Source organism: Mus caroli, unplaced genomic scaffold (genome assembly GCF_978045245.1).
Source record: "Mus caroli unplaced genomic scaffold, Mus_caroli_1 scaffold_13, whole genome shotgun sequence".
Taxonomy (NCBI): Eukaryota; Metazoa; Chordata; class Mammalia; order Rodentia; family Muridae; genus Mus; species Mus caroli.
This window is the reverse complement of record NW_028227268.1, coordinates 99,773,453-99,789,403: the sequence shown is the minus strand read 5'-3', so window position 1 is coordinate 99,789,403 and position 15,951 is coordinate 99,773,453. Positions and strand designations below refer to the sequence as shown.

General features: G+C 41.6%; 1 protein-coding gene across 6 annotated transcripts in view; it reads left to right on the top strand.

Annotated features, from left to right (window-relative positions):
* Pus10 (pseudouridine synthase 10) overlaps window positions 1-15,951 on the top strand; it is a 66,143-nt gene that overhangs the window by 518 nt on the left and 49,674 nt on the right. For 2 of the 6 annotated variants that reach the window (XM_085829069.1, XM_029483164.2), the window contains exons 1-4: window positions 81-515; window positions 1,337-1,463; window positions 6,176-6,424; window positions 6,905-6,991. In XM_085829069.1, the coding sequence (XP_085685195.1) occupies window positions 1,338-1,463; window positions 6,176-6,424; window positions 6,905-6,991 (462 nt within the window). In that variant the 5' untranslated portion in view covers window positions 81-515; window position 1,337. Of the gene's footprint in view, window positions 1-80; window positions 516-1,336; window positions 1,464-2,768; window positions 3,002-6,175; window positions 6,425-6,904; window positions 6,992-12,059; window positions 12,250-15,951 lie in introns of those variants that run through there. The other 4 variants (XM_021176261.3, XM_029483166.1, XM_029483165.2 and 1 more) reach the window with 4 other exon arrangements.

Below are 15,951 nucleotides of genomic sequence, written 5' to 3'. Positions count from 1 at the left end.
CCCTCCACCCCGCCCACGCCTGACGTCAGGCCAAGGCGTGTGGTCGGGCGAAGCTGGAGGAAGGAGGAAGGGAACAGCTAATTTGCTGGGGTGTGGGTGGGGGTCGGGAGTCGGTAGAGCAGGACGTTCCTCTTTCTTTTCCCTAGTCTGGGTTTCAAATTTGAGTAGGGGCTCATCGACGTTTCTGGCAGCAGCTACTACGACCTAGGTGCCGAGTCCGTCGGAGGCTCTTTTGCCGGTCGACCCTTTAAGGCTAGTAGTAAAGCCCCTCGCAGTCTTGCGTTCGTAGAGCTAGGGGGAGTGCAGGCTGCCAGGCGGACAGCCTTACAGGTCACCGTGTAATAAGAGGGGGTTCCTGCATTCCTCTCGTGAGGCGCCTGGTACTTTTGTTGTAAAGCTCTGGTTTTCTTGGGGAACGCAAGGGCTGAGCGCAGTAGGTGCGCTGTCTTTACTCTTCCCCGTTCCCACCCAGGGCCGAAAAGGGTTAAGACTCGACTGCGGCGTCTTGGGAGAAGGTAAGGCCTAGGAAGTATGAGGTGAGGGGTTAGGGACTGGGTGTCGAAGAGGCGTGGCTGCAGTCCTTTTTGTTTGTTAGCCAGGTGGAGTGGGTGGTAAGTTTCTAGAGCCTCAGCAAATAAAGGGCTTGTTTGGCCAGAACAGAGGTTTTCCCTTACCTTTCCCCTACTCCCATGCCAGAGGACGAAATATGCCTGTGCAGGAGGAAATGCATTTAAAAAGATCTTATGGTGTGAAACTCAAAAGACTATTTCAGCTATACCCCTCTCCCCGGCTGGCTTTGAGTCTCTATTTAGCCTAGGTTAGCTTTGAACTCATGGAGATCTTCTTGCTTCTCGTGTACTGAAATTATAAGCGTGAGCACTTACACCTGGCAAGAAGATGCATTTTTACATAATTATTTCCAACTCCTCATAGACTCTTAACATTAAATTAATAGGTTAAGTGAACTGATAGAAGGGATTATGAAACAAATAAATACTTGGCCACATGGAGTTTCTTGATTTTTTTTTAATAGAGTATATTCCCATATTGTAAGTAGTTCCTTGAAAGGTTTACGCAGGCAACCCTGAGTGGTCCCAAGTCCCGGAATCTGAACGTTTTTAATGTCATGTCCAGAGCAAGCTTGTCTTTCTTTGTTCCTCTCCCCTGTAACCCACATACTCACTTAGTCAAGTTCATATTGTAGAATATAGATATGACAAGCAGTATTTGAAGAGTACAAAATAGAATTTTTCAAATGAAAGCTTTTCTTTTTAAGGACATATTTGCACATAGCTGTAGAATACTGAAAGTGCTCATTTTAGTTTCTTTCTTCTAGTATGCTTCCACTGACTGAGGAGAACAAGCACGTGGCACAGCTGTTGTTCAGTTCTGGCACCTGTCCAAGATGCATCTTCAGATTCTGTGGTGTGGATCTTCCCGCACCTTACAAACACCCATCCAAGGTATACTCTTTTTAAATTAAAGAATGTTTTTTATAGTTTGGAATGAATGTCACTAGCTTTGAGTCCTGTGAGTAACATATAATTCCACTAAGGAAGGAAGATTAATAAAGTTATTCCTACAAAGGTAATTTTGAAACTGCAATTACCTTAAAAACTTGATGTAGGAATATAACTATTTTCAGGTGACTATCATTTAACAGTGCAGAGAGAGATCTATGGTGGGATTTTTTTTTCTTTTTTGCTACATTTAATATTTGTGAAGACATTTTATAAAGGGCATCTAAACACAATACCACTAGATATTGCTTCTTACATACATTAATGCAAAGCAGCAGGACAGTTCATAGTCCTGATTTCTTCTTTTAAACAGAAAATGAGTTCGGTTATATTTTTCTTAAATTAAGATTCTCTCTATTATTTTTATGAATATATATATACATATGAGTATGATGTGAGCGCTCATATAATTTATGCATATGCTGTGAGTGCTTGTGTGTGTGTATGTTTGTAATAGGTTCTCTCCTTCCTCCATAGACTCTGGGAAATCAAACAGGTTGTTAGACTTGTCTGGCAAGTGCTCTTACCTCACAGACTGTATTGCTTGCCTGTTTACCAGCCCCTTGCTGTGTATTACTGTTTACATGTATGTATGTATCCTTCAGGTGCTGGATAGAACCCAGGGCTTCACACTGCCAGCGTTCTGTCATTGATCCATGTCCCCAGCCTGCCACTTGATTCACTCAGTGAAGGGAATATGTTCTGAGAAATGTGTCCTTAGAGGACTTTTTGCTTGTGAGAACATTCTGGAGTATACTTAAGATGGCTGCAGTCTTACTAGGCAGTGTAATCTTAAGGGCCCATTAGCCACAGCTGTACAGTCTTGTTGTCAGGAGCATTGTATGATACCTGGCTCTGTGGGAAGCCGTTAAAAACAAGGGCTTATTGAATCATTATTCCTGATACTAGTACCATAAGAAACGCTAGATAGAGTCTTAAATATTTACAGTAATACATAGAGAGCTGAACCGTTGAGTAGAATAACTTACTTGACATATGGTTGATACTAACTGTGACATTCTTTTTAAAGGCAAATACTTCCATACACTCATACACACTCAATTTTTTATTTTAAAAGTTGCTAATAAACTATGCCACAGTCACTATCGTTTTTCTGTCATTGTGTTGTTTCTACTATTAACATAGTAACAAAATAAAAATAGTGCCTAGTGTGCATCTAGTGTTGCTACACGTTAAGCTTTCACTTAATCGTTTGTAAGTACATGCGATGGTTGTCTCTATTTTCAGATGAAGCGACTGAAACCCAGAGAGGTTAAGCAGTCCTGCCCAAAGTTAAACAGCTTTTAAATGAGGAAACTATGAATTAAACAGTGTGTCTGAATCCAAAGCCTAGAATTTGGAGCTAGAAGATGTGGATTTGAATCTCAGTTCCACCACTGTTCAGCTTCAGTTTACTACTGTGTACATGGATATGGTGACTCCTACCTCACGGGATTTTAAGGGATGTTATCAATTATTAAGTATGTGAAAGTAATTGGAAACCAGTAATGGCTCATAGATAGTGGCAGTTGCTGTGTGTGTAAATGCTCAGCTTATATCTAGCTTTGTGTAACCTTTCTTATATGCTCTTTGCACACATGTCTCTCTCTCTCTCACACACACACTATATACTGAATTCAAAATATATTTTATATAAAACTGGCAGCAATTTTGACTTGTTATATTCTTTGTGAATAAATACTGTAAACAAAATATTCAAAGGCTTTTTGAAATGTTTTAAGCTGTTTTGCTATCATAGCTGTACATGAGCTCACACATGTACATACTACCTTATACTAATGTTACAGATGTTAGGTAGCAATCAACATTTGTGTGGGTCGTAATTCTTTGAAAATTGGAATGCTAACACATCAACGAGTTTAATGTTTGACAAAAATAAATGTTCTTGAGTTAGTATAGCCTAACTAAATTCTATCCAACGACGAACAGTCAAACCAGCCTGATGTAGTGGAAGCACAAGGAAAGCAGAGTGAAGAGGAAAAAGCAGCAGCCTTTGCAAGTGGAGGCTTGTTTTTATGTTCAAATACACAGAATGACAGAAATTAGACAAGATGCAGACCAAGGCTCCCTTTGCTTAAAACTTTGCTTAATTCATAAAAATAGATTTTATTTATAGCCCCAAATTTTAATACTTCCAAATCTATGTATGTTGGTAAATTGTTTCAAAAATTATCTTCACTTACTCAACCTCTAAATGATAAGATTTCACATTAAGTCACACTATGCTTATGAGCTTGTTAAATAGAATAAAAATCAGCTTATACTTACCCCCCCTTGTGTATAAGATAGTATGTACATGTGTGTACTTGTGTATAGCTATATAAGATAGTACGTACATGTGTGTGCTCAAATATGAGCACTATATTTTATATAGTTATACAAGAACACACACACGTACATACTATCTTATATAGCTACACTTAAGCACACACATGTACATACATGAGCACACATGTATACACTATCTTATATAGCTATATACAAGCAAAACAAAGCTTAAAACATTTTTAAAAAGCCTTTGACTTTTTTTTTTTATTCACAATATTACAAGTCAAAAGTGTGCGTGTGTGTGTGTGTCTCTCTGTATGTCTGTGTCTCTGTCTGGTTCCTTTGCTTCTTTGCTGTTTGAGATGGAACCCAAAGCGTCATGTATGTTAAGCAGGATTCTGCCACTAAGCCACATCTCCATGCCAGGTTGTATTTTTATGTTTCCATAATTAGAATTAAATTTTTCTTTTGATTTTGAAGTTAGTAGTTTAATGACCTTTCCAATAGAACTACAAATCAGACTTGTAAATCTGTTGATGGAGACTTTTTCCTTAAGATTAGGGTTTTTAGCTTCAATGATTTGTGAAATTCTGGAAAAACATGCACATATGTAATAGGCATTTGATCAGCATGAGGGTTAAATGCATTAATAATAAATTCAGAGTCACCAGTAATGCACTGGTGTTACATTAAGGACAGAAATCAAGGCACTTCTCCTTGGTGTCATTAAACCAAGAGGGTACCAGATTCCAGTTCTCTACTTTGCTCTCACTGTGTTGCCTGTCATTCTGTGTCTCTCTGGGCTGGGAGTCTGAATCTGTGCCCACCTGAAGGCTGTCTTGTAAAGTCATCCTTGTGTCGGTCAGTCTGTCCCTGACAAAGACTTTGTTCTCTTTTAGTTTTTGTATATTTTTAAATTTTATTTTTAATCATCTGTGTGTGATATATGCCATGTGAGTGGGTACCAACAGAGGCTATAGACATCGGAGCCTCTGGAGCTGGAGTACAGACTGTTGTGAGCTACCTGCTGTGGTCCTCTGGAAGAACAATCCATGCTCTTAACCACTGAGCCATCTCTCTAGCCCAATCTCTTTTATCGAACAGCAGAGAAATCACATGGACAAGGAATGAGGAATACTTAACAGAAATAGTTAATAGTTTTACAGGAGTTAAGTATGACTCCAACTGACCCAGATAGCAAATCCTATCAGTCAATTGCTGAATGCTGCTTTTAGCATTTATGGTGGATATTTATTTTATAAGGCTGGTTTTAGCATTTTTGCTCTTTCCAGCTTATATTCCCCCTAGGACCCCCCCAGGGGTGTTTGTGTCTGTCTCTTTTATTTCTTTGCTGTTTGAGATGGAATCCAAGGCTTCATGCATTGGGCAAGTTCATATCTCAGAATTCCTAGAAAAAAATTGCTGTAGTCACTTGGTTACTCCTGAATTGATATAAACCAGTGACGTGTGAGTCCCTGCTATTTGTCTTCTCTACACCTTGTTTTGAGACATGTGTATTATCATAATACACATGCATTACTCTTGGGTCATAGGCTTGGTAGAGTACACAATTTAAAATTATAGCTATACATTAATTCCAAGGCAAGCAAGGTTGGTTGTTGCATTGTTCTCTTAAAGGCAGGTTAAACAGAGAGGCTGAGTTCACAGTAGTCTTAAGTGACTTCGAGGTCTATTGTTAACTTTGTCTGTGAGGACCAGCAAAGGTTCCAGTCTCTTAGAATTTAAGAGGTGTTTCTATCACAATGCATTGCCACAAGTTCATATCTTAGAATTCCTAGAAAGCCAATACTGTAGTCACTTGGTTACTCCTGAATTGATAGAAACCAGTGATGTGTGAGTCCCTGCTATTAGTCTCCTCTATACCTAGTTTTGAGACAGTGCCTCATTATGTAGCTCTGGGTAGGTTGAACTCATAAGCTATCTGCTACCTTTGCCTGAGCCTGTTCTGTGGGATCTAGAGGGCTGGGATCCATGACATGCAAAGCAGAGCAGTATATGCCTTTAATTCCAGTGTTCAGAGGCAGGCAGGTCTCTTGTGCAAAACCAGTAACATTCGTTACTAGTGACTCTGAATTTATTATTAATGTACTTAATCCATGCACTAATCAAATGCCTGTTACATATGTGAATTTTTTTCAAAAGAATTTCATAAATCAGTGAAGCTAAAACCCTAACCTTAAGGAGAAAGGCATCTTCAACAAAATTACAAACCTGGCTATTAGTTGTGTTGCGAAGATCATTCACTTCTAGTTAAATAAACAAATGAAAGTCCTCACACTTGGCTGACTTTCATGCTTCATTGTGAGGCCCTCAATGCCACTTTAAATGGTATTGCTTCTTTTCAGGAGTTGCTCAAAGAGCTACAAAAATTTCTAGAACCAGAAAAACCGGAATTAATTTTAGAAGCTCCAAACCCACCATTGAAGAAAATTCGTCTACATGAAGATGGGATTGATAATTTGAGTGAAGATGGAAAGGATGGAGTCTCTGTTATTGAAGACGAAAGCATGGCTGAGAAGCCTTCAAAGCTGAGAGTGTGCAATGTTTGCTTAGGAATTCTTCAGGAATTCTGTGAGAAGGGGTTTATTACGAAGGTAAACATCCATTCCTCAGCTGAGCTCTGCTGATAGATGGGGTCAGCAGTAAAGCTTAGGGGTCTTCGTCACACCATCCCTAGCATTCATGCCTGCTTGCTTTATTCCAGGTGGTCACTAACATCTCTTAGTTAAAAAAGACCAAGTATTCTGAAATTGTATCATACTGCAAAATTAATAAAAATTATCTTACACCTACTGTGTTGTCCTGCACAAACGGCCAGTTGTGCAGGGTCAGAGTCAACAAATACTTCATCTCATGATGTTTATGACAAGCTCACTACTCAAATGTGGAAGTTTTTTGGTTACTTTTGTTTTGGGCAGAGCTAGAGATGGCCTGGCACATGACGGCCACTGAGCGTCAGCCCCAGCTCTGAACTGAATGCTGGGAAGCTGTGCAGTGTCCTGGGAGAGATTTTATTATTAGAGTCACATTTTCAGGAATTCTTGGGAGTTTACCTAACTGTAATACTCTTTTAGGTGTGCCAAAAGGTTGAAGCCTCTGGGTTTGAATTCACCAGCATGGTTTTATCTGTCTCCTTCCCACCGCAGCAGTCTGTGAGAGAGGTAAGGTCATTTGCCCACTCCGGAGCATGTGTAAAATGTATGCTAGGAGTTTCTAATTTCTAAAACACACCAAACAAAACTGGGAATGTAAACTTGGTACAGAGGCTCCCACTTTTAACCTCAGTACTGGGTGTAGAAGCGGGGTGGTAAGGAATTTGAGGCCATCCTAGGCATGTTGCTGCAGTGTTGCATGATGGGACATGAGCAAGAGTGGCTAGACATGCCTCGGATTCATTGCACAGGTGGTTTTGAATTAATTTTGGTTGTTGCACATTCAGAAACCTTTTATCATTGTTAGTTTTTTTTTTTTTTTTTTGTGACCCCTCTACCTTCTGCTATATGATACCAGGTGTGGTTGTCACCCACAGTCTAAAAGGCTACATCTATAAAAATCACATTGAGCTAAAAGGACATAATTTGAGAACTTTTTATTTGAAGTGTCTTCCCCTAGATACTGGTTCCTAAACTTTCAGCATGTACAAGGTTTATTCATAGGTAGGTAAGGTGGCTCCTGCCTGTAATACCATTATCCAGAAGCTGGGGCAGGAGGATTGCCAGGTATTTGAGCCCAGCCTGAAGTTTCCCAAGCACCATCCCAAAGATTTGTATGTATTTGGTCAGGTAGGGTTTAGGAATTTGCATTCTAAACAGCAAACTCATCAGTGCCATTGTTACAAAGACTGCATGTTGAGGAATTAATACTCTTAAGGGATTTTTTTTTTGTTTTTTGTTTTTTTTACATTTTTATTTTGTTGTAGTTGTGTGTATATATATTCATGTGCATGTGCGTGCGTGCGTGCATGTATGTGTGTGTGTGTGTGTACGTACCTGTGTAGAAGTCAGGACAACTTGCAGTAACTGGTTCTGTCTTTCTGCCATGTGGGCCTGAGGCATTGAACTCAGTCATCATCCTTGGCAACAGGTTCCTTTACCTGCTAAACCATCCTGCCTGCTTAAAATGAAGAATTAAAAAATATATCCATTCTTGCAATGGGAAGAAGGGCTGTAAACTTTGGACAGGTGAATTTCAAACAATGCAAGAAAAACTGGCATAAGCATCTGCCTAAGAGGTATGTTATAAGTTTTAGGAAGTTCAGGGAAAGCAAATTTAGTTCAAACCAAATTATTATAACCAATAAAAGGAAGTTTAGAGAAAAATCCCCATAAAGGATTGGGAGGCATGGTCCTTACGGTGGTAGTGCATCCCTTTAATCTCAGTACTTGGGAGGTAGAGGCAGGAGGATCTCTGTTAGTTTGAGGCCAGCCTGATATACAGAGCGAGTCTAGGACAGCCAGGGCCACACAGAGAAACCCTGTCTTGAAACCTTCCCCGCCCCCCAAATTGGGAAGCTGATATGATGATTCACAGTTATAAGTTCAGCACTTGGGAAACTGGACAGGATGGTTGCTGTGAGGTCAGCCTGGACTATATAGGAAAAACCTGTCTCATTAAATAGTTTTAAAAGAGTAAAAATGAGGAATGAGGTCTATGCCAAAGACAAGAGGATCCTGAATTCATCTTAGGTTAGAGAGAAGGGGTCGGAGGAGGAATGTGCATTTTAAAATTTTCATTTTGAAAAGCTTAAAGTATTGTAATGAGTAGCCCGATGAACTCCTTGTTAAGTGTTGCCCAGATTGAACAATCAAGTTTTATTTCGCAAACTTAAGATCAGTTACAAAAAATATAAACCAAAATAGAGTCATATTAGTACAAATATAAGAGGGAGGCTCAGCTCTGTTAGAATTGCAACAAAAAACTAGACCCTACAGTGAACTACTTAGAGTGAAGAATTGCTAAGGGACAGGAAACAAATGAAGCAGGAGACAGGTCTTCTTGGAATGATGTACACTGATGATAGATGGAGAGAAAGCTGGGTTATGAACATCTTGCTTTGCTTTTGGCCTTTCTGTCAGGGAAAATGTGATCTTTCTCAAAAACAAACAAACAAACAAACACGCATACACGTAAAACAGTCATTCTGGGAAGAGTGAAAGTTCTGGCTCCACAAAGTGACGCTTTCCTAAATGGGCTCAGTCTTCTGGGTTCGTAAATAATTATATTTCAAACTGAACTCTAAACAAGTGTATCATCTACAGAGCATCTTTTGTAAACAACAGAGGCTGGAGCCTTCAGGCAGAACCAAAATGTGTTTTGGTAATCTTCCCTCCTTCCCTTTGAAAGCATCTCATGTTAGACATATGAACAGAAGGTTGCCTCCATACGAATCCCCATAGATTTGGCCATGTCACAGTCTGAGACCCCATGGTGTGAGGGAGATGTAGGAGAAAGAGGGACTAGAATATCATATTGTATGCCCTACTATGCCTCCTGCTGCTCTCTCTTTTTCTTGTACAAAGTCACCCAGTTCAAAGGGAGATGTGTTGGCTTTGAATTGACAGAAATTGACTCTTTGAAAGCAGTAGTAGGTATGGAATAGGACATAATTATGTTTGGGTTCCTGCTACCCACCTGGAAGAATATTTACTGGCAGTTACTAAAAATAAAATAAAATAAATCATTTCACGAAGCTAAGAAAAATAATTGTATTTCAAGATAGAGTTAAAACAGCCTGCACCTGCTCATTATCCTCAGGGATGTTAAAAGGCAGCATATTTTCCAAGCGATTGGAGACAAAGGGCACCTTTCCCAAAAGTGAGTAAGTTAAGTCTGAAAATTAGCAGCTGGCGAGCTCAGCCACAAAGCACAGTGAGATTCTGGACCAGGAGCTCCAGGGTGAGCTGTGGGCACTAAGCTCGAGGAAGGACAAGTTTGCTGAGAGCAGAGTATGTCTGAAGCATGGAGTGAGCTGGTAGAGCTCGGCAGTGCCTCGCAGCCCCCTGCATGGCCAGTCTCTCAAAATGCTTTCCTGAAAGTGGCCGGAACATGGCAGGGCCTAAATACAACTAGTAAAGATGTATGTGAACCTCACTAGGGGCTACATGACACAGGGTTGAGAGTGCAGCAGGCATGTTGACTATTACAGTTAATTCACAGTAGAGCTTATGAACAAGAACAGTCTAAAAGGACGAATAAACATGAGTTAATAAGAATAAACATGAGTTTAAGAATAAGAATAAGTTAATAAGAATAAACATGAGTTTTTATGCCTGAGTTTAAAAAGCAGTTGCCAAGTAAAGGAATGATGTAATGTATTTGCAGAGATGTCTCTGGAGTGGTAGTTAGAGTTGCTTAAAGAGACAGTAAGCCAATTGGATAACATGGGATGGGATACAGTGTGGCTAATGTTTGGCTTTCGGCCCACCTGGATGAAAAGGTGACAGTTGTCTTCCATTAGTGCTCCTGTTCTTGGAATGCCATGCTTATGTGGAGATTTGTGCATTAAAAGGAACAAAGACAAGTTAGTCTATGTTCAGAAGGTAGGCGCAGGATGGATATAATTCTCATCCCAAAGAATTTACCTGAATGGATATATTTTTTGACACAGATTAAACCAAGGACAGAAAGCCACCAAGCTGAGGTACATGAAAGAAAGATCATCTTCTTTTTCCATTTATTCATTCATTCACTCACTCACTTACTTTACATCCTACTCACTGCCCCCTCACCCTGCTGATCCCCTCCATCCCACAATCCTCCTCTCCCTGCACCCCTTCTCTTCTGAGAGGATAGTATTCCTCCTGAGTATCCCCCACCCTGGCACGTCAAATCTCTGCAGGGCCTCTCTCCCACTGAGGCCACACAAGGCAGCCCAGCTAGAAAAACATCGCACAGAGAGGCAACAGCTTTTGGGATAGTCCCACTCCAGTTGTTCGGTACCCATAATGAAGACCAAGCTACATGTCTGCTCTATATGTGCAAGTTGCCTATGTCCAGCCATGTACACTCTTTGGTTGGTGGTTCAGACTCAGAGAGTCCCAAGGGTCCATCCGTGTTAGTTGACTCTGTTGGTATTCCTGTGGAGTTCCTATCCCCTTTGAGACCCCAATCCTTCCTCCTGATTCTTCCATAAAAGTCTCCAAGCTCCATCCACTATTTGGTTGTGGGTGTCCGCATCTGTTTGAGTCAGCTGCTGGGTAGAGCCTCTCAGAGGACAGCCATGCTAAGCTCCTGTCTGCAAACATAAGAGTCTCATTAATAGTGTCAGGGATTGGTGATTGCCCCTAGAATGAGTCTCTAGTTGGGTCAGTTATTAGGTGGCCGTTCCCAAAGTCTCTGCTATATCCCCCATCCCTGCATTTCTTATAGACAGGATAAATTTGGAGTTAGTGGGTTGGTGTCCCTATCTCTCCACTGAGGTTCCTACACGGCTACAGGAGGTGGCCTCTTCAGGTTCCATATCCCCAATTCTGTGAGTCACAGCTAAGGTCACCCCCATTGATTCTTGGGATCCTCCCTTATCCCAGGTCTTTGTCACATCCTGGAGATGACCCCCACCTCCCCACCGCCATCAGTTGCAGATTTCCATTTATTCTCATGGCCATTTGGCCACTCCCCACCCCCATGTTCCTCCCTGTACTTGATCCCATTCCCTTCCTCATCCCTCTCCCTCCCAGATCCCTCCCTCCATCTGCCTATTGTGACTATTTTATTCCTTCTTCTAAGTGAGATTCAAGCATCCTCTCTTGGTAGATGATCTTCTTAAAGCCCAGCATGGAGTTAAGAAGCCCTTCTATTTTAATGCTGGCATTACTTCACACTGGAGTCTACATCCTTTCACTTCAGATAAAGAAGACAATGACAAATTCATGATTCCAGTCTGTGAGCTTGGTAAGCCTGGAAGTTTATTGGGTTTATTGTAAGTGACTCAGGCAGCAATGTTCCTGAAAAGCCACCTCAACAAACAGGATGTGAGAGGTGCTGCATAGAATACCAGTACAGCCTGTGCCCAGCTTCTTTGAAGCCTAAGAGCCTCTTGTCTTCCTGGCTTGTGTGCTCTTCATCCAATCTCTGGTGGGAAACCTCATTAGTCCTGTAACTTTTGTGAGCTTCCTGGAGTCCTGTGAAGTTACTGTTTCTTTTAAAATATTTGTGTGTGCGCGTGTGCGCGTGCGCGTGTGTGTGTGTGTGTGTGTGTGTGTGTGTGATGCGTCCCAGTGTGCCTGTGGAGGTCAGAGGACAGCTTATAGTAGTTCGTTCTTTCCTTAGAATACGTGAGTACTGGAGATCAGCTGTCTGGCCTGGCCCCAAATCCCTTCAGCTGCTGAGACGTTTGCCAGCCCTCCTGTAGTTCCAGGAGCTTCATGAGTGTCCTACCCCTTTATGAGAGGATACTTCAACCAGAGGAAATGGCTACACAGTATGCTTCCCTTTCTGTTGACTTTTACACTCTCCTGCCCCTTCTGCTGTGATGTTCCTGGGACTTTGGAGGGGAGGGGCAATGTAAGTGTTTGGTTACAATCTTGTGTGTCTGGCTGAGCCTTGGGTACTATGCCACACAATAGACACTTATTCTCAGAAATTTAACTGGTGAGTTTATGCAATAACCATCTCCCATTGCTAAAGGAGCATTTCCTCCCATTAGTGAAGCTGAGAGCAGCAGTCTGGGCATAGACACAAATGTTTGGAAATCAGTTTGAGAGACACATTTCTGTTTAATGAAACAGTGACAGCTCCCCATTGTAGCCTGTGACCTCCTCAGTCATGACTGTGTGTCCTGGGCCTGCAGCACTGTTCGGGGTTCCTTCCTGTGATATGATCCAGGGGGACTTTGCTGCACAGCCACTGCTCTGCACTCAGGATTGGCTTCTGTAAAGCCACAGTGTGACAAGGATTATCAAGGATGCCCCAGACTAAACTGGGAAGTCTTGTCATTCTTTGAGGTTTATCTTTATCAGCTGAGTCCAGCAGAGGGCGATATTGTACCATCAGTGTAGTTCATCTCCATCTTATGGCTAGTATATGATGACTCCTTTGTTCACCCTAGTGACCTTAAATGAGTTATATTGCATCATAAATGTTACTCTGATCATATGAAGCACCCTGTTTCTCAATGTGCAGTATGATATGGTTGGAGTTTTGTTTGTCAGTTCAAAATATATTTCTTTCTTTTCTTTTCTTTTCTTTTTTTTTTTCTTTTCCCTGAAACAGGGTTTCTCTGTATAGCCCTGGTTGTCCTGGAACTTACTTTGTAGACCAGGCTGGCCTCGAACTCAGAAATCTGCCTGCCTCTGCGTCCCGAGTGCTGGGATTAAAGGCGTGTGCCACCACGCCTGGCTCAAAATATATTTCTTGTTTCCATGCTTTGCATTAAATACTCTGAATTAGGTAAGAATAAAAGTACCAATTCTTCAGCAGCATTTTTTCTTTAATTTAAGAAATTATATTTTAAAAAATTTTCATAAATTAATATTTAAAAATTTTTGTTTTATTTAAATTTGTGGTTTTACCAATTTGGATCCGTTGATCTCATTTAGGATCTGAAGAAAATAATGAATTCCTTTGTCCTAAGAAAGCACAGACTCACTTGGCATGGTGTAATTCTTGTAATCCAGCACTCAGGAGGCTTAGAGGATCGTGAGTTCAAGGCTATCCAGGCTATGCAGTGATACCCTATATTAAAGCAAGCGAAGAACAGGAGAGCTAGAAGCACATACTCAAAGTTTGCATGCATTTACAGATCCTTGGATTTATCTGAATTGTATTCTTAGGTAAAATCTCCCTCTCTGCTAATGTCCTTACTTATTCTAAGGGATTGTGGTTTCTATTGTGTTTAGTTCACAGATCAACTGCAAATATAGAGAGCCACTTGTTTAAGATAGTAATGTGTGTGCAGGCCTGAGCTGGCTGTCTTCTGATTCAGCGGTTATATTTTCTCCTTTCTCTTTATTTTCCATGCTTTTTCAACTTAAAATTTGTATGGCAGACACCCCTCCTAGATATACAACACACTAAAGATCTCCTTTATTCTCTGTTCTTTCTGAACTTAGAAAGGCAGGTTTAAAGTTTGCCTTAGCATCGATAGCCCCTGATAAGTTGGTTATAACTTTTTTCAGTCTCTATGAGGTCCTTGGTCCAGGGGTTTTAGGTATGAAGGCTATGCCCCTTCGTGTGTGTGTGTGTGTGTGTGTGTGTGTGTGTGTGCGCGCGCGTGCAGGAGCCAGAGGTCAACTTGGAATTCTTCTGGAGCTTGAGACAGATCTCTCACTGACCTGGGCTTGCCAATATGACTAAGCTGTCTGGCAAGGCAGAGCTCCAGGAACCTACTTGTCACCACTGTAAGTTAACAGACCTGGCTTTTTAAACATGAGTTCTGGGAATCAAACTCACGTTCTCATGCTTTTGGTGGTAAGCGTTTTGCTGACAGGCACTTCCTCAGCCTTCTGGGCAGCGGCTGGCTATGTGTGATGTGCAGTTGCACGCAGCCTGTGAGTGCACTCCAGAGGAGGGTTTTGAGTGTCTTACCATTAACTCCCTGCCCTATAGCTTTGAGACAGCCTCTCATTGAATCTGAAGCTAGATGACAGCCAGCAAGCACCAGCAAGCCTCCTGTCTCCCCCTCTCTCCCCACAGGACTGGGGCTACCCACTCATATGCAGCACAGTTGGCCTCCTAATTAGGTGCAGGGGATTTGACCTCTTTTTCCTGCGTGAACAGCTAGTGCTCTTGCCCACTGGACCATCTTTCCAGTTCCCAGGCTACAACTTTAAAAACCTTCATAGCACACAAGTACGTTTATGCAGCCATCCAAATCCATCTTTCTGTAAGATGTAACTCCAAGAGGTTACCAGCACATGCAATTTTGCACTTTTAAGAGACATGGAAAAGCCAGTGAGGTGACTCAGGAAGTTAACACCAGTCCCCAAGGCCAAAGCTCCGAGCTCAGTTCCTTGGACCCACATGGTGGAAAAGAGAACCAGTGCTCACAAATTGTCTTCTGACCTCAGCATGCACACCATGGCAAGCACAAATGCCCACGCACACACAAATAAGAATGCAATATTAAGAGTCATGGACTCATAGGGCTTGAAGACACCTTGCTAGTCGCGTAGAACAGGGCTCCCTAGCTTTCCCTGGCATTGAGCTTAAAGGACGATAGTTACGTGTACATCGTTGTGATTTTTCACAGCCCTGGAGAGAGCACCTCTCCAGGTGCAAACCCATTCTTACCTTTTGAGAATGTCTGCCAGAAAGTCTGTGAGTTCCTGACCTTAGCACATAAAAAGTGACCTTCGATGGTCACTTTTTAAATGATTTGAAAATTCTCAGTGTTCCTGTGTATGTGTGTGTTCTGTATTGGGGGAGGGATCCCATGCCACAGTGTGTGGAGGTCTGAGGACAACTGTAACATCAGTTTTCTCCTGCTTTTATATAGGCTCCAGGGATCCATCCCACTTTGCCAGGCTTGCACAGTAAACGTTTACCCTCCAAACCATCGGCCAATTGTTTTAAAATTCGTGTGACATACATTTATTTATTTATTCATCATGTCTGAGTGTACATATGTATGTGTACATGTGTGCATGACATAGTGCATATGTGCTGGTCAGAAGGCAACTTGTGGGAGTTGGCTCTCTCCTACCACGTGGGCCCTGGGGATTGAATTCTGGTCATAGTGTTTAGAGACAAGTGCCTGTACCTGTGGAATTTTCTCAGTGGCCCTCTTCAAGTTTAATGTAGCCCTAGTGTGTGCCCTGGCAAAAAGGTAGTTTTTTTCCATCCTTAAGGATGGTGACCACTTGTCTAGCCATCACATTTTCATTTGAAAAAGAAAGCCCCGAGCTCATAGAGATCAAATGATGTCCCATCTTATGTTTATTGGAATTTGAATGTGTTTTCCTGCTCTTTTCATAACACTTTGTAAAGCCATGTTATCTCTTCATCCTGTAAATTTTGTGTATTTGACTTTACCTGATCATTTTAGTTATAGAATAACTTTCTTAACTACTCACATTGTTTTATAATTCATGTTAAGTATTCAGAGCCCTAGGCTTCACTAGGGTGTTTTCTTACAAGTGTATTATATTTTGTACTAATTCCAGCCATGGTTAAGTAGGGCCGG